The sequence below is a fragment of the Amblyraja radiata genome, chromosome 19 (assembly GCF_010909765.2).
Source record: "Amblyraja radiata isolate CabotCenter1 chromosome 19, sAmbRad1.1.pri, whole genome shotgun sequence".
In the NCBI taxonomy this organism is placed as follows: domain Eukaryota; kingdom Metazoa; phylum Chordata; class Chondrichthyes; order Rajiformes; family Rajidae; genus Amblyraja; species Amblyraja radiata.
The window spans coordinates 17,886,675-17,908,434 of record NC_045974.1 but is presented as its reverse complement, the minus strand read 5'-3'; the positions used below and the strand labels follow the sequence as shown (position 1 = coordinate 17,908,434).

Below are 21,760 nucleotides of genomic sequence, written 5' to 3'. Positions count from 1 at the left end.
CCAAGACTCAGATTACTGCAGCATACGCTCCCACAATCTGCAGCTCATTGGGTAGCACGGTGGCACAGCTACTGCCTCACAGCTCCAGCAACCCCATTTCAATCCCCAACTTCTGGTGCTATCTGTGTGGAGTTTGCATGTTCTCCCTGTGATTGGATGGGTCTCCTCCGGGTGCTCCCATGTCCCAAACTCGTGCAAGTTGGCAAGTTAATTGGATGCTGAGCATTGGCCCTTGTGAAGGATAGAATCTGGGGGATTTTGTGGGAATGTGGGATTAGAACAGTGAGGGATTAGGAATGTGCCAAGAGCTGGCACTGACTTGATAGGCTGAATGGCCCACTTCTACATTATGGAAATATGAAAGGAAATATGACTGTACCATTAGGATCTGGGTAACATGATCAGCCATGATCATATTGAATGACGATGCTGGCTCGAAGGGCCGAATGGCCTACTCCTGCACCTATTTTCTATGTTTCCTGGTTCATGAGGCATAAAGGATGGTGTAGTACCAGGAGAGGCTGCAGATGATGCCAGCCGGAGGAAACTGTAGGGCAGGATCGTCTGTGTTGCACAGCAAAAACTGCACGCAATTGCTGGAGTTCGGCACGGACTCGGTGGGCTGAAGGGCCTATTTCCTCGCTGTATCTCTAAACTAAACTAAACTAAACTAAACTAAACTAAACTAAAGCAATCTCACACCCAGCGACACAGCTCGGATAATGGTGGACAATTCAGCAGCTGACAGGCCGAGGAAGCTCTGGGAATATCCCCATTCTCAATGATTGCAGGGAAGAGTGTGCGTGAGGCTACAGAATTCACAATCTGCCAGACGCACGTGGGCAATTTTCCACTCTGTAGTGGAACCGCTTGGCCAGAGGCATCGCTAGTTCTGGAACGCAGATCTTCAGAACTGCAGCTGGGATTTTGCCTAGCTGCAGAGTTTTTGTTGTATTTAGACAGGTTAGAAGCTGGATTCTTTGCCCTGAAGAACATTGGTAAACCAGATGAGTGGTTGTCATTTCTAATTCTGAATACTAACAGAAATTAAATTCCTCCGTTCCTCTGGTGGGAATGTTAGTCCAGGGCTCTGGGTTACTTGTCCAGTCACAGCCTCTCCCACTGATCTCTGCCCAACAAACCACTGCCACTTCCACTTTCCCATCTCCGTCCCATGCATTAACTCTCCAGCACAAGGCCTTATCTTCACTGGAGCAGCAAAGAGGCAGGCACCGAGCGAAGGTATTGTCTCCCTACCTCAGGAAAGTGAGTACAAGATTCATCATATTGATTCATGGCATGTGGTTTTGTCCTCTGAGGGAGTTAATACGAAAAGAAAAAAAGCAATCTATTCATCCCAGCCTGCTCTATCATTCATCAGGATCTTCTACCTCCAGTTCCTGGTTCCATCCTCATATCTCCTCAATTCCAGAAATGTATCAATCGGCTTTAAATGAGCTCCGCAAGCCTCCACACCTCCCCAGGGCAAAGAATTCCACACTGATTGAATGATTGAAAGATACAGTATGGAAACAGGCCTTTTGGCCCATCAAGTCCACGCTGACCACCCATCACCCGTTCGCACTAGTACTACTTGATCCTACTCTCTCATCCACCCCCTACAAACCAGGGGTAATATTACAGAGGCCAATTAATTTACAATTAATCCCACTCGTCGTTAGGGGAGACGGGAGCACCCAATCTTTCCTCCTACAACCCATCCCCATCACAAGAACCAATCTGTTGACTTTTCAGGTGTAAGAAGATCTTTAGAGGAGGTGGGCGAAGAACTGAGTATTTTGGATCGGTATTCACCAAAATATTTTTCTCAGGGTGGAAGTGTCAAAAACTAGAGGGCATAACTTTAAGGTGAGAGGGAGAAAGTTTAAAGGAGATGTGTGGAGAATGTGTTTTTTTAATCAAAGGTGCCTGGAATGCATGGCCAGTGGTGGTGGTTTAATCAAGATACCATAGTGACATTTAAGAAGCCTATGAACAGGAATGGAATAGAGGGATGTGGATCATGTGAAGGCAGATGGGATTAGTTTAATTTGGCATCGTGATTGGCATCAACAATGTGGGCTGTAGGACTTGTTCCTGTGGTGTACTGTTTTATGTTCTTGCTAAAATTACCCAATACTCCAGGTATGTTCTCACCAGAGCCATGTATAATTTGCAGTCAGGGAGTTTACTCCTGCTCACACTGTCTCACAATAAAGGCCAAAGCAGACTGTGGACCGGGCCTGTTGTCTCGAGTTTAGTGAGATGATCTCATTGATGACACAAAATTATTGTGGGGTTTGTCAGAGCTGATGCTCTTTCTTCTGGGTGTGGTGTCAAGAGGCTGGGTTAAAATATTAAAATAAAGGATCAGCCTTTCAGGGTTGGAACGACACGTGAGAAAGAACTGAGAGATTTTGGAGCAGGCAACTGAATCATCCTAACACAACCAGAGAAAAGTGCTGAACTACTATCTACCTCTTTGATGATCCTTGATCGGACTTTGCTGGCTTTAACTTGCACTAAACGTTATTCCCTTATCATATACACTGTAAATGGATTGATTGTAATTATGTATAGTCTTTCTGCAGACTGGTTAGCACGTTACAAAAAGCTTTTCACTGTACCTCGGTACACGTGACAATAAACTGCATTGAACACAGCACATGGGAATCGATAGACAAGGCACATGATGCTTCACCCAGGGAAGTGGGAATGTTTGGAATTTTCTACACAGGAAGGTTGTGGAGGCTCTGTAACTGCGTGGGCTCAAACAGAGACATTTAGATGTTCAGGCAATCGAGGGAAATGGGGTTGGTGCAGGAGAGTGGCACTCGGGTCAAGATCTCAGTGAACGGCAGAACAGGCGCGAGGGGGTCAATGATCCATTACATTAACTCCCATTGAACCCAACTCACATCATTTGGGTTCTGCTACATCAATTAAGCTGATCCTTCTGGTGCAATAACTCCCCCTGCCCTTATTAAACATCTCCAGTTTGTTAACTCCCGCTGCACGTACATAACTAGTCATAACTAGTTTCCAGTGTATTGACCCCCATTCCCTATAAATCCCTAGTTCATTATTCCCTCTGACCCCCCATATATCCCGTGTATTAACATCTCCAACTCCTATGTATCCCTGGTGTATTAACTCTCCCTTGGAGCTCAATGCCTCCAGTACACTAACTCTTGTCCTGAACTCCGCACCTACAATATTTTAACTCTCCCACTGAACTCGGTCCTTCCCGTATAGTCGACTTCCCAATAGATCCATCCGCATGCACTGCTTCCTCTCTCCAGCGAGCCCTCTGGAGATCAGCTCTACGTTAGACACCCTTCCAGGAGGCCAAGCTCCACTCGCCTCCCCACTTGCTTTGTAAACTCCAAAGGACCGATGACAACTGGCCTTTGACTGGGAGCAGCGCCCTGCAATGATCTAGGGTTTAGACAATTAGTTCAAAAGTTTCCTCGGCTAATGATAATCACCTCAGAAGGAAGCTCCTGCACGTCGGACAGTGTCACTCACCGTAACTCGATTGTGAATGTCCCTCATCCTCGCTCTCTGCCTCGCTGTCTTCCTCTGAATTTTTCTTCAGCAACTGCTGGGCCTCTGCTGCTTTTCTCCATGGTACTCCGTCCACTGAGGGAGACAACATATCTTCCTCATCTCTCTTATCCTCCTTGTCCTCCTCATCTTCCTCCTCCTCCTCCTCCTCCTCCTCGTCCTCCTCCATTTCGTACTCAGAGCTGCTGCAACTGAATGCAGATATGTCACTTGGTAAGCAGTGCCCTGGCTCCAACAGTGATAGTAGGGTGGATAAATTAGCGGACATACAGAGATTGCAACAGAGGCAGAGACTGCACGGAAATTAAGCACTGTCCGGCAGGATACACAGGACGAGACAGAGTGAGATAGGCAGGACAAGACCAGCAGGTGAAATCACAGTCGTGTAGAAAATACGCAGCACAAAATGAAGCCCATCCTTTGCAAGGCGATCAATAATGAGTTCCTCACCCTGATCCCACCTCCCAGCACTGTATGTAGATTGCAGCTCTCCACGCTCACATCCAAAAGGTTCTGGCAAAGGAATTTGGCTTGAAATATTTACTCTCTGTTCTTCTCCACATATGCTGCCTGACCTTCTGTGCAGCATTCCAGCATTATCTGCCTTTTTTAGAGTCATAGAGAGACACTGTACAGAAATAAGTCCATCGAGTCTGCACCGGCTTGCATTAATCTCAATTTTCTTTATTCCCCCATAGCCCGATTAACTTCCCTCTGTTTAAATGTGATGAGGGTTTTGGTCTGTCTCATCCTTTCAGTTGTGGAGTTCCTATCCCCCACACCCACACTGAATGAGAAATCTGATCCTCATCCCCCGCCTGATATTCCTGCCAAATAAATCTTATACTGGTTTATAAAATCACAAGGAGCATACATGGGGAAGTTTAAAACTAGGCGGCATAGATTTAAGATGAGAAGTGAAAGATTTAAAGGGGACCTGAGGAGCAAGGTTTTCACATATGAGGTGATAGATACGTGGATCAAGTTGCCAGGGATGTGGTTGATGCGGGTACAATTACAAAGTGCAAAAACCATTTCGACAGGTAAATGGGTAGAAAATAAATTGTGAGAGGAATAGATCAGGTAAACGCACAGAGTCTCTTGCCCAGAGTAGGAGAATCGAGAACCAGAGGACATAAGTTTAAGGTGAGGAGGGAAAGGTTTACTAGGAACCTGAGGTGTAACTTTTTTTTATACAAAGGGTAGTGGGTATATGGAACGAGCTGCAGGAGCCGATAGTTGAGGCAGGTACTATCACAACGTTTAAGAAACATTTACACAGTTACATGGAATAGGATGGGCTTAATGGGATATGGGCCAAATGCAGGCAGGTGGGACTAGTGTAGATGCGACATGTTGGTTGGTGTGGGCAAGCTGGGCCGATGGGCCTGTTTCCATTCTGTCCGACTTTACGACTCTATGAAAGATTTAGATGGATAGGGGGCAACCATAGGCAAGTGAGACTAGCTTAGACATGGATGAGTTGGGCAGAAGAGTAGGGCCCGTTTTGGTGCTGAGGAGGCGCAGTCCTGTACGGCTGCCTGTCCTGCAGCTGTCCGTTTTTTTTCACTTCTTTTTTATTATTTTTAGTACGTTAAAGTGTGTAGTCGGGGGGTCTAATCTTTTTATGTGTGGGGGGTGGTGGGGGGGAAGGGGGAAACTGCTTTTTCAAGTCCCTACTTGGTCGGAGAGGCTGCCTTCCTCCGAGCAGTACCTTCGACCTGTCCTCGCGGCCTACCAGCGGGTCCTGGAGCGACGTTTCCTGAGGGGACCTGGCCAGAACCTCGGCTTTGGCGGCGGCACAGCGCTGGAGCGCTATTGCGGAGCGGGCGATGCCTTTCCTGGGTCGCCGCGCTGGAACTCCAGTATGTTGGGACCGCCGATGAAAACACTGTGGAGCGGCCAGCTGCGGCGCTGAACTTTACATCCCGGAGCCTGGGATCTCTCGCCGAGATCGCCAGTGTGTGGAGCTCCGTCAAACGCGGTCTGTTGGCTTGGAAGCCGCGGTCTCCGGTAAGAAGGCGGCCGTTCCTGGCACCCCAAGCCGCTGAGGGTTCTCCCGACGCCGGAGCATCATCACCCGGCGAGAACATCGGGCGCCGTGGCGGCGACTGTGGAGGCCTCAATAGGCCCGACTCTGGGTGGACAAGAGGATGGGGACTGGACTTTGTGCCTTCCCCCACAGTGGGAACCACTGTGGGGGGATGTTTTTGTGTTTTGGTGTTGAACTTCTTGAATGCTATGTTGTATTTTTGTTAGTGTGCTGCAAGGACATCTGAATTTCCCCTGAATAAGGGGATTAATAAAGTAAATCTAATCTAATCTAATATGGCTCCAAGCAGGGTCATGCACGAGGAGACAATAACAGACCCACTCAGCAGGTCGGGCAGTGTCTAAGGAGAGAGAAACAGAGATTTTATTTCAGGTGTGGACTTTTCAAGTTCTAACGAAAGTGTTTGATCTGAAACGTTGACTATGTTTCTCTTCCCACAGAGGTGGCCGGCCCGCTGAGGATTGCCAGCATTTTCTGTTGCATACGAGACACCACAGAAAAGAAACTACACAACCATCCAGAAAGCAAATGTAATCAGACATGTACAACACTGCGAGACGGAGGTAGACAAACACTAGGCTGACGAGGTAGGTCCAGACATTGGGGGTCTGGATTAGATGAAAGGTGGGAGATTTATTTGGCCCATGCAAGGATGCGACACCGAGGGGTCTGCCGTCCTGTCCGACACTGACCTGCTGCCGGGCTCTTGGCTGGTTTGGTGCAAAGCGCTGCTCAGATTGTGCTCAGCAAGTGTCTCCTCCGGCACCTCCTGCAGATCTTCCTCCTGCTCCAGGGACACTCGGATGTTCTCCAGCTCGATCCTCTCTGGAGTGCCGCGCAGACGCTTTGCCTGCCAAGGCTCTGTCACGGGAGAGAAAAGAAGATTGTCAGTGAGGGTGGGTGAAGTATTGGTGAAGCGGGGAGCACAGTCGAATGACGCAAGAGGCAATGGGACAACAGAGGAGCTAACTGAAGCGGCTCAAGACTGATCTGGGGCAGGGAAGGGAACATAATACTGTGGCAGCCCAGCCCAAGGGAACACACAACACTGACCAGGGAATCAACACTACGTACTCTGGTTTTGCACTATCACGCTCTGGTTTGCCTGATAATTTACTGTTTATCGTGTACCTGTAAAGCTGCAGCAAGTAAGGATTTCATTGTTCTGGGCCTCGTGCATATGACAATTAAACACTCTGTACTGACATCACACGAGTAGACACCCATTTACCCACCTTGGCCACTGAAGACACTGGTGCCGTGTGGATTTTGGTTCCACACTCCTGCTGGCCACCTCTGCCCCATGCACGACCTTGCATCTGTCACAGCCCATCGCCCACATCTTGCCCCTCACTCGCCCGGCCCCGTGTTGTCCCGCTGGTCACCACAGGGGTAAATGCAACGCAGTGTGTTTGGATCCTGGGGCTGTGAGGTTGACGACCTACCCTGCTATCGCCAATGTAAACGGTGGGCGTGTCCAGGACTGCTGTCCTCACAGTACCTGAAGCAGCTACTAACAGTTAGAGTAAACAGAATGGAGACACTCTGCAAACTGTGCTTAACATTCTTCAGTCAGAGCTACCCGCCTGTTTCACCACTTTCATGGGACCATGTACTCATTGGTCTCTACGTTCTACAACACTCCCCAGGGCACCACCATTTACTGTGCAAGTCCTGCCCTGCTTTGTCTTTCGAAAATGCAACACCTCATATTTATCTGAATTAAACTCCATCGGTCATTCCTCAGCCCATTAGCCCAGTTGATGAAGATCCCACGATTCAGATTGACATTTCAGTGTAGGACAGGGGCCGTGCTATTTGGTCGGAGATGAGAACATCCACAGACAGTTTTCAGGGCACAATTTTAAAGAGCAAATAAATCTGCCCAGTATCCTTGATAAAGCTTCCCTCAATCCAGGTTTCTGAACTAGATATCAAGCAATTAGGAAAAGGTTATTAGTGGGAGCGTGAAAATAAAAACAACTGCAGCTGATGGAAAGATAACTCTTCCTTTTCTCTCCACAGAGGCTGCTTGGTCCACTGCGTGCTCCCACTGGTGGTTTTACTTTTAGAGACTTAGAGTGAACAGGCAAGGCTTGCAAGCATTACATTACTTTGGAAATGGGTAGTGAGTAAGATCGCTTCTGTGCTCTCATATGGGTTTGCGCAGTTGGAGAGCGTCTATCTGCGCTTAGAGTGTGCCTCTGTGTTCAAGTGTTCTGGCCACACAGCACAGCCTGCTGTCCACGTCCTCCAGAGATGCTGCCTGACCCGCTGAGTTATTCCAGCGCTTCTGTTCTATAGCTTAAATTCCTGTCGTCTTGCCACAGGACCCAGACCTCTCTCTGTCAAGACAACATGGTGATTAATTGTGCAACGAGCTGCTGACGTTAAAAATTAATTCACGCATTGGCATCCTCCACTCCTCAGAAATGGAGTGAAATCAAGTAGGCTGCAACCCTGAGAGAAATGGACTAGACTTTGCTGGGTGTAAATAGCACTGGGATGTTCTGAGCTGCCTGCCACGTGATATCAATGAAAGTCTCTATTTTATCTCTTCTCTGTTTCACTCTGATATTACCCGGAGGTTTCCCACACCGGATGCATGCTTGCATCGCTCGCCCTTCTCAGTATGTCCCCACTCACGAGTCAAGCAAGGCTGAATTATGATTGTTTCATTGAGCGCTGAGACCACCTTGAGTTCATGCACTGTAGAAGCTCACAAGTAAGATGAATGTAATGTCATTGTACAGAGAACTCTCCTGCTAAAATACCCAGTAAAAATGATAGAGGAAGAAAATGCCGGAGCCAAAGAAATCCACTGCTCTAGGACGAAACCCTTGCCAAAGGATAAGCAACCTACCAATGAACATTCGCTTTTCCATTGCTCACTCCCATCTTGGCCTTGCTCCGAAATCTTTCTGGCTCGTTCCTTTTCTGCTCGGCCTCTTCCCTCTCCCACTCCCGCTCATTGCTCAGTACCTCCTCTCCATTTCCTGCTTGCTCACTTGTTTTATATTTCTGATCCCTGCTCCGTCTGTCCTCGCCTCCTGCCCCCCGTCCCCTACTTGCTCCCTATCCCTGTTCCCTCCCCGTTCTCCACTCCCTTTCCGGTCCACTGCACTCTCCGTCCCGTTCCCTCCCCCTGCTCCCTCCCCCTCATTCACCCTCTCAGTCCCCAGCTCGTTCCGTCCCATTCCCATCCCCTACCTGCACCCTCCATCTCGTGCTCCCTCCGTCCCGTCTGCAGGTCCACGTTCCCTGGTCTCTGTTCCTCCGCTGCTCCATCCCCCGGTTCGCTCCCTGTCCTTGCTCCCGATCTTGTTCCCTCTCCGTTCTTCACTCCCCCCCCATCCCCTGCTCCCTCCGTCCCATGCCATTTCCTGCTCTCCCGCCTGCTCTCAATTTCTTCTCCTCCTCCGTTCCGGTTGCGTTTCCTGCTCCCATTTTTTTTTACTGTTTGTTCACTGTTCCCTCTTGCTGACCCATCCTGCTTTCCTTGATCCCTCTCCCACACCCTTCTCTCCACTCTCTAGTTTCATTATTTTCCCCTTCTCTCTCTCCCCTGCTCACCCCCCCCCTGATCATTATCCCTCTCTCCCGCTCCTCACTGTCCTTCTCTCTCCCCTCCTCCTCTATGTTCCCTGCTTATTCTCCCTTTCCATGTTCGATGTTTGATCTCTTCTCCGTTTTCTCTCACCCACTGCTTCCTGCTCACCCTCACACTCTCTGAAGCAGCGGCAGTAGTCCATCAGCACTTCAAACCTGCTCTTGAAGGTATTGGTGAGACCACATTTGGGGTATTGTGTGCAGTCGTCCTTATCTAAGAAGGATATTGTTAAGCTGGAAAGGACGCAAAACAGATTTTGCAGGATGTTAACAGGACTGGAGGCCTGAGTTATAAGGTGGGACTGGACAGGCTTGACTTTTTTCCAAGGAGCGTAGGAGGCTGTGGAGTGACCTTGCAGAGATTTATAAAATCATGAAGGGCATAGATAGGGTGAATGGTCATAGTCTTTTTCCCAGGGTAGAGAAAGTCTAGAACTAAAGGTAACAAAAAAGAACTGCAGATGCTGGTTTACACCAAAGATAGACAAAAAAATGCTGGAGTAACTCAGTGGGTCAGGCAGCATCTCTGGGGGAAATGAACGTCATTGGATTAAGGTGAAGGGGAAAAAAGAGATCTGAAGCTCAATTTCTTTGAGTAGAAGGTGGTGTATTCATGGAATGAGCTGCCAAGAGGAAGCTGTAGAGGCAGCTATAATGGTGACATTTAAAAGACATTTGGATAACTACATGCCTGGAACGTTGGGTGGGATATGGGCCAAAGGCAGTGAAATGGGACTCGCACAATTATAAATCTGGTCGGCATGGACAAGTTGGGCCAAAGAGCCTGCTTCTGTACTGTACGACTCAGAATCGACAATATTCACGGCTGATCATCCACTTGTAGCCCTGTTCTTGCCTTCATCCCATCTTCCCATATCCAGTGATCTTACTGGCATTATAAAATATACTACTAGAATATATTTCATGACTTGGCCTTCACTGTCCACTCTCCGGTCCCTGTTTCGTTTGCTTCCCCGCTCTCATTTCCCAGCTTATTCACTCTCATTGCTCCCAGTTCCCCGTTTGCTCTCGCGCTCCGTTCCTTCCCATTGTTCCCTGTTCCCTCCCCCTACTTTCTCGACTCCCTGTTCCCACACAGCCTCCTCCTGTTTCATTTGCTTCCCCTTTCATATTTCTCGATTGCTCACTCCCTCCTCAAGCCCCGATCCCTCTGAACACAATTTCCCGCTCTTGCTACTCCTGCTCCCCATTCACTCTTCCTCTCTCCTCTCCAAGTTTGTTCTCCTTAACCCCATTCTACGCCTGTTCTCCCTCTACCTGATCCAGCTCATTCTCTCTCTATCCCCTGCTACCTGTTCTCTCCTCACTCTACGGCTCTTTGGTTCCATGTCTGGTGCATTCCCATTGTTCCTCATGTCTCTGGAGTCATGCGGCTCTCACTGTTTGATGCACTTTGCTCCTCTTCTTAGTGGAGCCCCATCAATCCGCTTTACTGGATCCCCAACATACCTGGATCCTGACAATTAAACATTCCTGGAACCTGACCAATAAAGGTACCCTTTGTTCCACTTCTCAGTGGATTCTTATTCTTCTTCTTGCAGCTGAAGAGACACCAACACACGTTTTATGGACGAATATCAACCCCTCTGTGACTGCATCCATTCCTTTCACCTCATGGTTAGATCCTCATTCTCACAGGGAACACATCGTCCTCCTGGTTTCCGCAGCCTCTGTGATAACAATGACCATCATTCCACTCTACCAGTCCTCACCTGTTGTCATTGTTCCCTTGTCGCTGTGTCCCGTCATTCTCCCACGATCAAGTCCCAACATTCATCCTGGTCCTCAAATCCCCAAATACGTATTACCGGATCCCCATCACCTTCCTTGTCACTGGACACCTGTCTTTGTCTCCTTACTTATGAAAGGAAGTGTTTACCTTGGAGACAACGCACGGCGCACTTTGTTGATCCCAAGTATGTTACAAATAAAGATTAAGTAGGCTATTCCCTCATGCTTTGGAGTTTAGAAGAACAAGAGGTGATCTTACTGAGACAGAAGATCCCAGAAAAAGAAAATATTGGCACAATACTCAGCATCTCAGGCAACATCTGTGGAGCAAGAGGCCGTTAAGGGCCTGTCCCACTTACGCGACCTTTACAGGCGACTGCCGGCACCCGTCATAGGTCGCTGTAATTTTCAACATGTTGAAAATTCAGTGGCAACCAGAATGATGCTACGACTCTTTGGAGACCTCTCACAACCATAGAAGACCTCTCACGACCATACAGGTATGGTCGAGAGAGGTCTCCTAAGGGCGTGAGAGGTCACCTGCGACATGTCGCCAGGGGTCGCATGTATGGTCGTGAGAGGTCTCCAATGGTCGTGAGAGGTCTCCAAAGAGTCGTAGCGTCTTTCTGGTTGCCACTGAATTTTCAACATGTTGAAAATGTCGGTGACCTATGACAGGTGCCGGCAGTTGCCTGTAAAGGTCGTGTAAGTGGGACAGGCCCTTTAATGTTTCAGGTTAACAACCAGGACTGGAAGTTAGCAATGAAGGTCTTAAGTTGCATTCCAGTCTCCTGATCTCTCTGTCTCTGCCTCATCTACTCTGACATCTCTTTCCACACCACTGCTTCTGAGAGGTGTATTTTCCGCTCATCAATGGCTCCCTCTGCCCCATGGCTGACCAACTCCCTGTAGCATTTCCTGCACTGCTGCTCGCAAATCCCTCTCCAGTTACGCAGAACACGTGGAGCGTTCCCATTATCCTCTCCTTCCATGGCACCAGTTATCATGTGACCACCATGCACATCTTCCTTTTCCCTGTCACATTTCTGTAGGCACTGTTTCCTTCACAATTTCCTTCTCCACAAAACCGCTCCCCCACCCCCCCTTCCCGCGCTTTCTCTTGCAACTGCAGAGAAATAATGCTTGTCCTTTCACCTCTTCACATCCCACCACCACCCAGGGACCCATGACATCCTTCCATGTGAAGCAACGATTCACTTCCACCTCATGCAATCTATGTGCTACGTTCAGTATTCACGGCCAGATTGGGTGCTGGCTCTTTAGTCATGAGGAGGATGTTGCCCGACACGTTAACTCACTAGTCCACTCCCCCACTGAACTCTCTCCCACATGGCACATTATAACCTTCAGGGCTTAACATCAACCACTTCAGATGAACTCCCATTCTACCCTGGCTCTTCACATTTCCATCGGTCTCTCTCTCCTTTACAGGTATTTCAGATTCCATCCACTGTCTCCTCCCTCAGACAGACCTTCCCTCCCTCTCCCAGCTGCACCGCCCCCCATTTATGTCATTCTGCTTCTCTGGGTCTTCACTGTGTCATGGACATTGGTATCTGTTCTGTCTGAATCCCCCATCCCCCACCCCCGCCCCTCCCCAATTCATCTTCTCTGCAACTTAAAACTTATTTAATTTCTCACTTCTAATCTGAAATGCCAACTCTGTTTCTCCCTCCACAGATGCTGCTTGGTCTGCTGTGTATCTCAGATTTTTATTTTCCTGTTTTGATTTCATATTTCCAACATCTGTGGTGTCTATGGCTGTGGCTTCAGGAGCGGGGTGACAGGGGAGGTGTTGATGCTTCCTCTGGCGGGGAAAGCCAGAGTGTATGATCCCATGCTAAACTTAAGCAAAAAGCAAACTGCTGGAGGAACTCAGCAGGTCAGGCAGCATCTGTGGTGAGGAATGGACTGATGATGTTTTTGGTCAGGACCTTCTTCAGACTGAAGGAGGGAGGCTCGTAGCGTGCAATATGGTGTTTCTCTGAGGTCCTCATGCCCTCAGACTGAAGGTCTGATTCCATTCCTTTCACAGATGCTGCCTGACCCGCTGAGCTCCTCCAGCATTTTGCATTTCGCCCCAGATCCCATCTGCAGTCTCTTGCATTACATTAGACTGAGATGAGGACTGATTATAAACCTTTGCAATCCTACCCTACAAAGCATGAAGTGCAGATAACCCTCATTATAATGGGCCATGATGGGGGGGGGGGGGGTTGGTGTCCGTTATTGCTGTATATATTTGAGGCGCAGATGAGCCCTGGTGCATTAGGGAGTCATCGACAATGGGAAGTGTGGCTGGGCCAGGATCAGACTGACATGTTCTTACCCAATGGAGGGACAGGTTGAAGGGCTTTATGATACACTCGTCCTCCTGCACGCTGTTTTACTCGATCCCTTCAGCCCAATACACCTGATCCCCACAGTTCTCTTTGCCATCACAGTGATTACTGGTTCCCCATGCGTTACAGGATGGAGACTGAGGGAGCCCAGCAGGTCAGGCAGCAACAGCAGAGAGAAATCTCCAGATTTGATTAACGGTGATCAATGTGAGACATTAAGTTTGATGTCTCCACTGATGCCGCCTGACCTGCTGAGTATTTGGGGCATACTCCGTTTCACTGGCACCAGGAACCTCTCCGTACCCCAGGTTTTCTATCCATATCAGTCTCTGAGTGACTGAATCCACAATCTTAATCTTGGTCACTAGTTCCTCATCAGTCTCCGTGTTACATGATTCTTGTCTGTTCCATGTTACATGATCCCTGTCAGTCTCGTGTTACAAGATACACGTCAGTCCCTTATTACATGGTCAGGTCCACATTACATGGTCCCCATCAGTTCCTTGTTATAGAACTCCCCTCAGTCTGGTATTATGCAGGTCAGGTCTGTGATACAGGGTTCTCGTCAGTCACGTGTTACATGGTTAGTCCCGTATTACAGTCAGTCCCCTGGCCACTTAATCCACGTCTATCACTGGACCACGGGATCCCTTGCTGTATTCCACGTCACCATTTGCCCCTGGATCACTGAATCCCCACCTGCAACCCAACCCCGAGCTGTCGCTGTGTAGGAAGGAACTGCAGATGCTGGTTTACACTGAAGATAGACACAAAATGCTGGAGTAACTCAGTGGGCCAGGCAGCATCTCTGGAGAGAAGGGAATAAGTGACATTTCCGGTTGAGATCTGTGCGTAGGTGAGGAGGGTCTGAAGAAGTGTCTTAACTCGAAATGTCACCTATTCCTTTTCTCCAGAGATGCTGCCTGGCCCACTAAGTTACTCCAGCATTTTGTGTCTCTCAGGAGCTATCACTGGATCCCCTGACCCCTGGCTGTCACTGGATCACTGGAAACCCAGCTGTCCCCTGGTCACTGGATCCTCAGGCATCACCAGAACCCCATTGGCCCTTATATCTCTGGATCCCTGGTTGTCATTGGGTCACCATATATCTGCCTACCCCTGGACCTGCTGTCACTGGATCTGCTGGTGAATCCAGGTTACTGGATCCCAAGTGGTACTGTTACAACACTGTAAGTGACATTACTTATTTAGACTCTATGTAGCCCTTAAACATGTCAGCCAGACCCAAACTGTTAACAGGAGATTTATTGGAGTAGCAGTGTCTGTAGTAGTCTTAGAATGGTTGGCCACCACTAACTTATCAGCCAGGGGACTAGCATTCCATCTTCTGTGCCTGCACTTTGCATAGACTGGATTTGGTGAGGGTATTTCCATCAGAACGGGCGGGATATTGGAAGAGGTGTGGAGACTCAGGACTCAGTGAGCTAGGTCACTTGGGCAGTCGAGGAAGCCCAGGCGGTGGTGAGGCAAGGAGGGATGGGTGGAGATTCACCAGGCTCTTGAGTTATGGAAATGGCAGATCACCAGAGTGCTTTCACTTTGAACTGTCGAGGGGTGCGCATGTGTGGACGAGGACGGGGCGGCGAGATAACTTCCTTTCCTAGTTCTGCATCAGCTGTGTCGGATATCCATCGGTTCATTCCGTCGTACAGACGAGCAAACCCACTCCTCAGAGGGAAGGGCAGCCACTCGCCGTCAAGAAGGGCACAACAACTACCTGTGGCTCCCCCAATGTACGGCTCCTTGGGGATAGGTTGTCCATCCGGGGTCAGGGTAGGCAGTAGAGGAGCAAACATCTTCTCCTGCAGGAGGGAGAGAACAAACAGAACAGAGGTGGTTACAGTATCAGAGTACACACTCCATGGTCATCGTGTACGCGGCACTGGGAACACAGTCAACATAAGCACTCGGGGAACACAGTGATCGTGCATGACACCAGGAACACAGTGACCGAAACAGCACTGGGAACAGAGGGGCCGTGCGCGGCACTGGGAACAGAGAAACTGTACGCGTTACTGGGCACCCAGTGACCATAAGTGGCAACTGGTAACACAGCCCACAGGGACCATACATGGCAGTGGAAACATAGTGACCATAAATAATACTGGGAACACAGTGATTGTACACGGCAGTGAGAGCAGAGAGATTGTAAACACACAGGGAATACAGAGACTGTACACAGCAGTGAAAACACAGTGACCTCATGTGGCACTTGGTAACACAGTGAACGTAATCAGCAATGGAAACACAGTGACTATACGTGACACCGGTAACACAGTAAAAGATGCGGCACTAGAAGCACAGTGGCCTTATCTGGTACTGGGAACACAGTGTGCAAACACCACTGGGACAACACGGCACTGGAAATAGTGATTAAAACGGCACTGGGAACACAATGATTGTAAACAGCACAATGACAGTGTGTGTCCCTGGCAGCACAGTGATCGTAAATGGCACTGGGTACACAGTGACCGTGCACAGCCCAGGGAACGCAGCGACCAAAAAAAATCGTGTACACAATGACCTTCTGCGACACTGGGAACACAGGAAACTCTGTCTTCCGGAGGTGCTGCTGAGAAGTCGAGCCCGGAGCCACGTGGTCCGGGCCTCATGGGTCGGAGATAGAGCCTCGCGGGTCGACTAATCCCGAGGCCATCGGTGCCTGGGTCTGTGGAGCCCGTGGCTGGGGCCTGGGTCAGCGTCACGGAGGCGTCCGGAGAGGACCCGGCAGTTAGTGGAGAGTCGGCGCGGCGGTCAATGATGGCACCGACCGATGGACGAGGACGGACACGTGGAAGTGGGGACACCGCTGTCCCCGAGGGAAGGAACAAAGGAGGACCAGGCGTGGGGGGACCGCCGTGAATGAGCGGGAGAACAATCAACAATGGAGGACTCGGCGTGGGAGGATCGCCGTGAGGGAGTGGGGGGAAAAAAAGGGGGTACCTGGCGCATGGAGAGAATTCGTAACTTTTTAAGCGCCCTTTATGTGGTGACTATTTGCATAGTTGAGGCCAGTTCATTGGCTATATTTAAGAGGGAGTTAGATGTGGCCCTTGTGGCTAAAGGGATCAGAGGGTATGGAGAGAAGGCAGGTACAGGATACTGAGTTGGATGATCAGCCATGATCATATTGAATGGCGGTGCAGGCTCGAAGGGCCGAATGGCCTACTCCTGCACCTATTTTCTATGTTTCTATGTTTCTATACCTTGGGAATGCAAGCAAATAATTTCACTGTGACTTGTCACATGTGACCATGAAGTATTCAATTCAATAGTGACCGTACGTGGCACTGGGTATACTGGGACCATACATAGCACACTGGGAATGAGTTTCTGACTTTTATACTCAATGCTCAACTGAGGAAGACAAGCATACCACTCTACCTACCTACTTAGACGCCCAAGTTCCTCTGCATAGCAATGCTGTTCGGGTCTTGCTAACCTCCCTCTTACATTCTATGCTCAGTACATTCATTGCTCAGTTTGAACAGAAGGTTGGTACAATGGCGTCATCTGCCCGACAGCCTCGGGTGCATCTATACCCATGGACACTGTTGCAGATCTCAGATCAGCCACCCTGATGGTGAATCCCCAGAAAGTAAGTGGTCCATGTGGAATCCCAGTCGCCACCTCCGGCCCTGTGTGGTTTGTTGGCAGGAGTATTTACAGACATCTTTAACCTCTCCCTACTCTATTCTGAGGTTTACAGCTGCTCCAAGAAGACCACTATCACTCCAGTGCCAAGGAAAATCAAAGTTTGCCTAACGTTGCAAAAGGCCCATGGCAGATGCCATCTCCCAGGTCCTACACTCACCATGCGAACATCTAGATAACAAGGATACCGATATCATACACCTACTTATCAATTATAGCTCTGCCTTGAAAACTCTAATCCCATGCAACCTCATCTCCAAACTCCTGGAACTAGGAGTCAGTATCTCTCCCTCGCATCCTCTGCAACTGAATCCTTGACTTCCTGATCCATAGTCCACAATCATCAAGGATAGGTGGGTGACAACATCTCCTCCATGATCATTTTCAACACCAGTACCCTGCAAGGAAGCGTCCTCAGTCCCCATTATACTCCCTATACACTCATGACTGTCGGGCTAATTTCTGCTCTATGCTCATTTACAGATTTGCAGATGATATCACCATAGTGGGCAGGATCTTGAACAATGATGAGACGGATTATAGGAGGGGGATAGAGAGCTTAGTAACATGGTGACAAGACAACAAACTCTCCCTCAATGTCAGCAAGATGAAGGAGCCAGTTATTGACTTCAATAGCTAGAGAAAGTGAGTACAGACCCCAGTCAGCATCAATGATGCCAAAGTGGAAATGGATGAGAGCTTCAAGTTCCTTGGAGTAAATATCACCAACAATCTGTGTTGGAGCACATTGAAGCTGCGAAAGCACACCAACGCCTTTATATAACGTTTGGCATATCTTCAATGACCCGTATAAGCTTCTTTAGATGCACCAGAGAAAACATTGTTTCATGCTGTTTCAGGAAAGCAGCCAACATAATCAAGAACCTTTATCATGCTGGTCAGTTTCCCATCTGTCCTTTCCCATTGAGCAGATGATTATCTAAAAGCCTGAAAGCTTTTCTGTCTTTTATAGGTAAACCAGTTCTGATTATATACCACCAAATCACCGTGGATCCTCTGTATCTTAAACTTCTGGATCAGCCTACCATGAGGGACTTTATCAAATGCATTACTCAAGTCCATGTAGATAACATCCACTGCCCTACACTCATCAATCACCATCACCACTCATGCCAAAATGACTACTGTCCAATGGCCTTGACATCCACCATTACGAAAAGTTTTGAGAGGCATTAAATCTAGTCTACCCAGTGGTCTTGATCCACTGCAGTTCACCTACGGCCACAACAGGTCTACCGACGATGCTATCGCCCTAGCCCTACACTCATCCCTAGAACACCTGGATAAGAGAGACAACTACGTCAGACTCTTATTTATAGACTACTGCTCTGCCTTTAATACCATTATACCATCCAAGCTTATCACCAAGCTTGGTATCAAAACTCATTTCTGCAACTGGATCCTCGACGTCCTGACTAACAGCCCCCAATCAGTGAGGGTAGGGGACAAATCATCCTCCACGATAATCCTCAACATGGGGGCTCTGCAAGGATGCGTTCTCAGCCCCCTTCTTTACTCCTCCCGTACACTCACGACTGTACAGCCATGTACAAATCTAATTCAATTTTCAAATTCGCAGACGACACCGCCATTGTGGGCCGGATATCAAATAATGATGAGACGGAGTAGAGAAAGGAGATTGAGAACCTCATGTCCTGGTGTCGAGATGACATCCTTTCTCTCAATGTCAGCATGACAAAAGAGAAAGTGATCAACTTCAGGAAGCGAAGCAGTACATATTCACGGGGCCGAAGTCAATATCACCAAAAACCTCTCCTGGACCACCCATATTGAACCAAGAAACGACCAAAAAAGCACAACAACGCCTCTACTTCCTTAGAAGGCTTAGGAAGTTTGGCATGTCCCCTACAGCTCTCACCAACTTCTACAGGTGCAGCATAGAAAGCATTTTATCAGGATGCATCACCACTTGGTTTGGGAACAGCTCCATTCAAGACCACAAGAAGTTGAGATGAAGCCCAGACCATCACAAAAACCAACCTCCCTTCTATTGACCATTTATACCTTACGCTGCCTCAGCAAGGCCAGCAGCATAATCACGGATGAGTCGCACCCTGGCCACTCCCTCTTCTCCCCTCTTCCATCAGGCAACAGGTGTAAAAGTGTTAAAACGCACACCACCAGATTCAGGGACTGTTTCTTCCCATCTGTTATCAGGCAACTGAATCATCCTACCACAAACAGAGAGCTGTACTGAACTACTATCTACCTCTTTGATGACCTTCGGACTAACCTTAATCGGACTTTGCTGGCTTTACCTTGCACTAATCATGTATCTATACACTGTAAATGGATCGATTGTTACCATGTATTGTCTTTCTGCTGACAGGTTAGCACGTAACAAAAGCTTCTCACTGTACCTCGGTACATGTGACAATAAACTAAACCGAAACACTTCCTGAAAAAACTCATTCAAGTTAGTAAGCCATGACCTGCCCCACATAAAGCCTTGTTGACTGTCCTTAATGATCCCATTTTCCTCTAAATGCGCGTTAATCCTACACCGAAGAATTCTCTCCAATAGTTCCCTACCACTGACGGAAGCCTCACTGGCCTATGGTTTATCCCTACTTAAATTGAGGAACAGTGACAAAATCCCTCCCATATATCAAACTTTGCCAAGCATGCACTGGTACCTGGGCTCTTGCTGGAGGTGTTGCTGGTCTCTTTCTGGCCTCTCGCCCTGCCTGCCGGAAATGAGGCTTACAGTAGAATTTTCCTGGAAAACAACAGAGTTTGGTTTAGCAATATTACAGCCACTGGCCAACAAAACCCGCATCACCATACATAAAGCGAGCAATATGGTGACCAAGCAACATTCGGCAACGCAGTTCCCTGCAGCAGGCACGGTGAAGTAATCGGACATTACAAACCCCAGTTGGACACACTAACCATCTGTGAACTGGTATCAGACATTGTACCATCAATGGCTGATCAGTAATCATTACACTGTGTATGACCAGAAATACCAAGTCTTTCTCTTTCCACAGAGGCTGTCTGAACCTCTGAGTAATTTAGTGTCTTTCATTTATTTCCAGCATCTCCACAATATTTTGATAAAATATCTGAAAACTTCAGTGCAAAGATACAAGGCTACACTCACTGTACAGTACCGGGATAACCAGGTAATAATGACCACAAAGTAGCTAGGTTAATATTCACGGCAGATAATAATCATCAGAGTAACCAGGTAATAATCACCGTAGAGTAATTGAGTAATAATCCAGGCAGAGTAACTGGATAATAGTCATCAGAGAAATCAGGCAGTAATTGTCACAGGGTGCATGGTTAACGATCGTTACAGGGCAGCTGAGTAATAGTTTAATTTAGTTTAGTTTAGAGATACAGCACGGACACAGGCCTTTCGGCCCACCGAGTCCACGCTGACCAGCAATCACCCACACACACTGGGGACAATTTACAAATTTACCAAGCCAATTAAACTACAAACCTGTATGTCTTTGGCGTGTAGGAGGAGAGCTCCCGGTGAAAACCCACGTGGGCTATGGGGAGAATGTACAAACGCCATACAGACAGCACCATTAGTCAGGATCGAACCCGGGTCTCTGGCGCTGTAAGGCAGCAACTCTACCGCAGCGCCACCATGCCACCGCTAATCAATATAGGTCACCATGTAATGATGAGCAGAGGATTTTTTTTTGTATGAAGGAATCGGTTGTCAGCTCAGGCTTGTGCCTAGGAGAGTTTAGCTGAATTCTCAGATGACCCCCCCCCCCCCCCGCCCCCGTCACCCCCATGCTGTCTGCTGCATAGACTGTAATCAGGAACAAACCGAAACTTGCATCCTTCATATTCAACAATGCCCAACTTTTTTGCTGCTTGGACGATATTCGGACGATGGGACGACAGATGGCACAATGGGCTAAGTGTTCGGCTGGCAACCGGAAGGTAGCCGGTTCGAATCCCGCTTGGAGTGCATACTGTCGTTGTGTCCTTGGGCAAGACACTTCACCCACCTTTGCCTGTGTGTGAATGTGTGTGAGTGATTGGTGGTGGTCGGAGGGGCCGTAGGCGCAGATTGGCAGCCACGCTTCCGTCAGTCTGCCCCAGGGCAGCTGTGGCTACAGAAGTAGCTTACCACCACCGAGTGTGACTGAGGAGTGAATGAATAATGCGATGTAAAGCACCTTGAGTATTAGAAAGGCGCTATATAAATCCCATCCATTATTATTATTATTATTATTATAGACACTTAACCAAGATTGGGTCCTTCTCTCAAGTTGGCTCATTTGCAATGTTATTCAGACATGGGAATTCCCCTTGAAAGCCTGAGCAGCTTTACAACTCAGCTAACGTCACAAAAATAAATTAACTGGGCACTTTCACTTTCCTGCTGGTTCTGCTCAGATTGGCTGCCACTTTTCTGCATTTTAAAAACACCCTGAGGCATGCCATCTAAAACTCCTGCTCTGCCCATCTATGATTTTGCAGTGGTCTTACCATTCTCTGGGTTAAAGGCGTAGGTGGAGAGGCGGAGGGTCTCGCAGCAGTAATCGCATTTGAAGCAGCCGCGATGGAAGAACTTCCCTTCAGCACTCAACCGCTCCATCACGTAGACACGCTTCCCACAGAAATAGCAGACATCACTGCCGCCAAACTCGGAGGAGAACTCTTTCCGCTTCGTTGAGTGCTGCAAAGAGACAGACAGATCACTGCAGCAAGACTGATGGAGCAGCGG

The 21,760-nt window shown here is 48.5% G+C and overlaps 1 protein-coding gene across 15 annotated transcripts in view; it reads right to left on the bottom strand.

Moving 5' to 3' along the window:
* Positions 1-21,760, bottom strand: part of mical3 (microtubule associated monooxygenase, calponin and LIM domain containing 3) — a 203,319-nt gene that overhangs the window by 58,106 nt on the left and 123,453 nt on the right. For all 15 annotated transcript variants that reach the window (XM_033037780.1, XM_033037784.1, XM_033037782.1 and 12 more), the window contains 5 exons: positions 21,523-21,712; positions 19,698-19,780; positions 15,083-15,167; positions 6,313-6,481; positions 3,529-3,758 (listed from right to left, as the gene is read on the bottom strand). In XM_033037780.1, the coding sequence (XP_032893671.1) occupies positions 3,529-3,758; positions 6,313-6,481; positions 15,083-15,167; positions 19,698-19,780; positions 21,523-21,712 (757 nt within the window). The remainder of the gene's footprint in view (positions 1-3,528; positions 3,759-6,312; positions 6,482-15,082; positions 15,168-19,697; positions 19,781-21,522; positions 21,713-21,760) is intronic.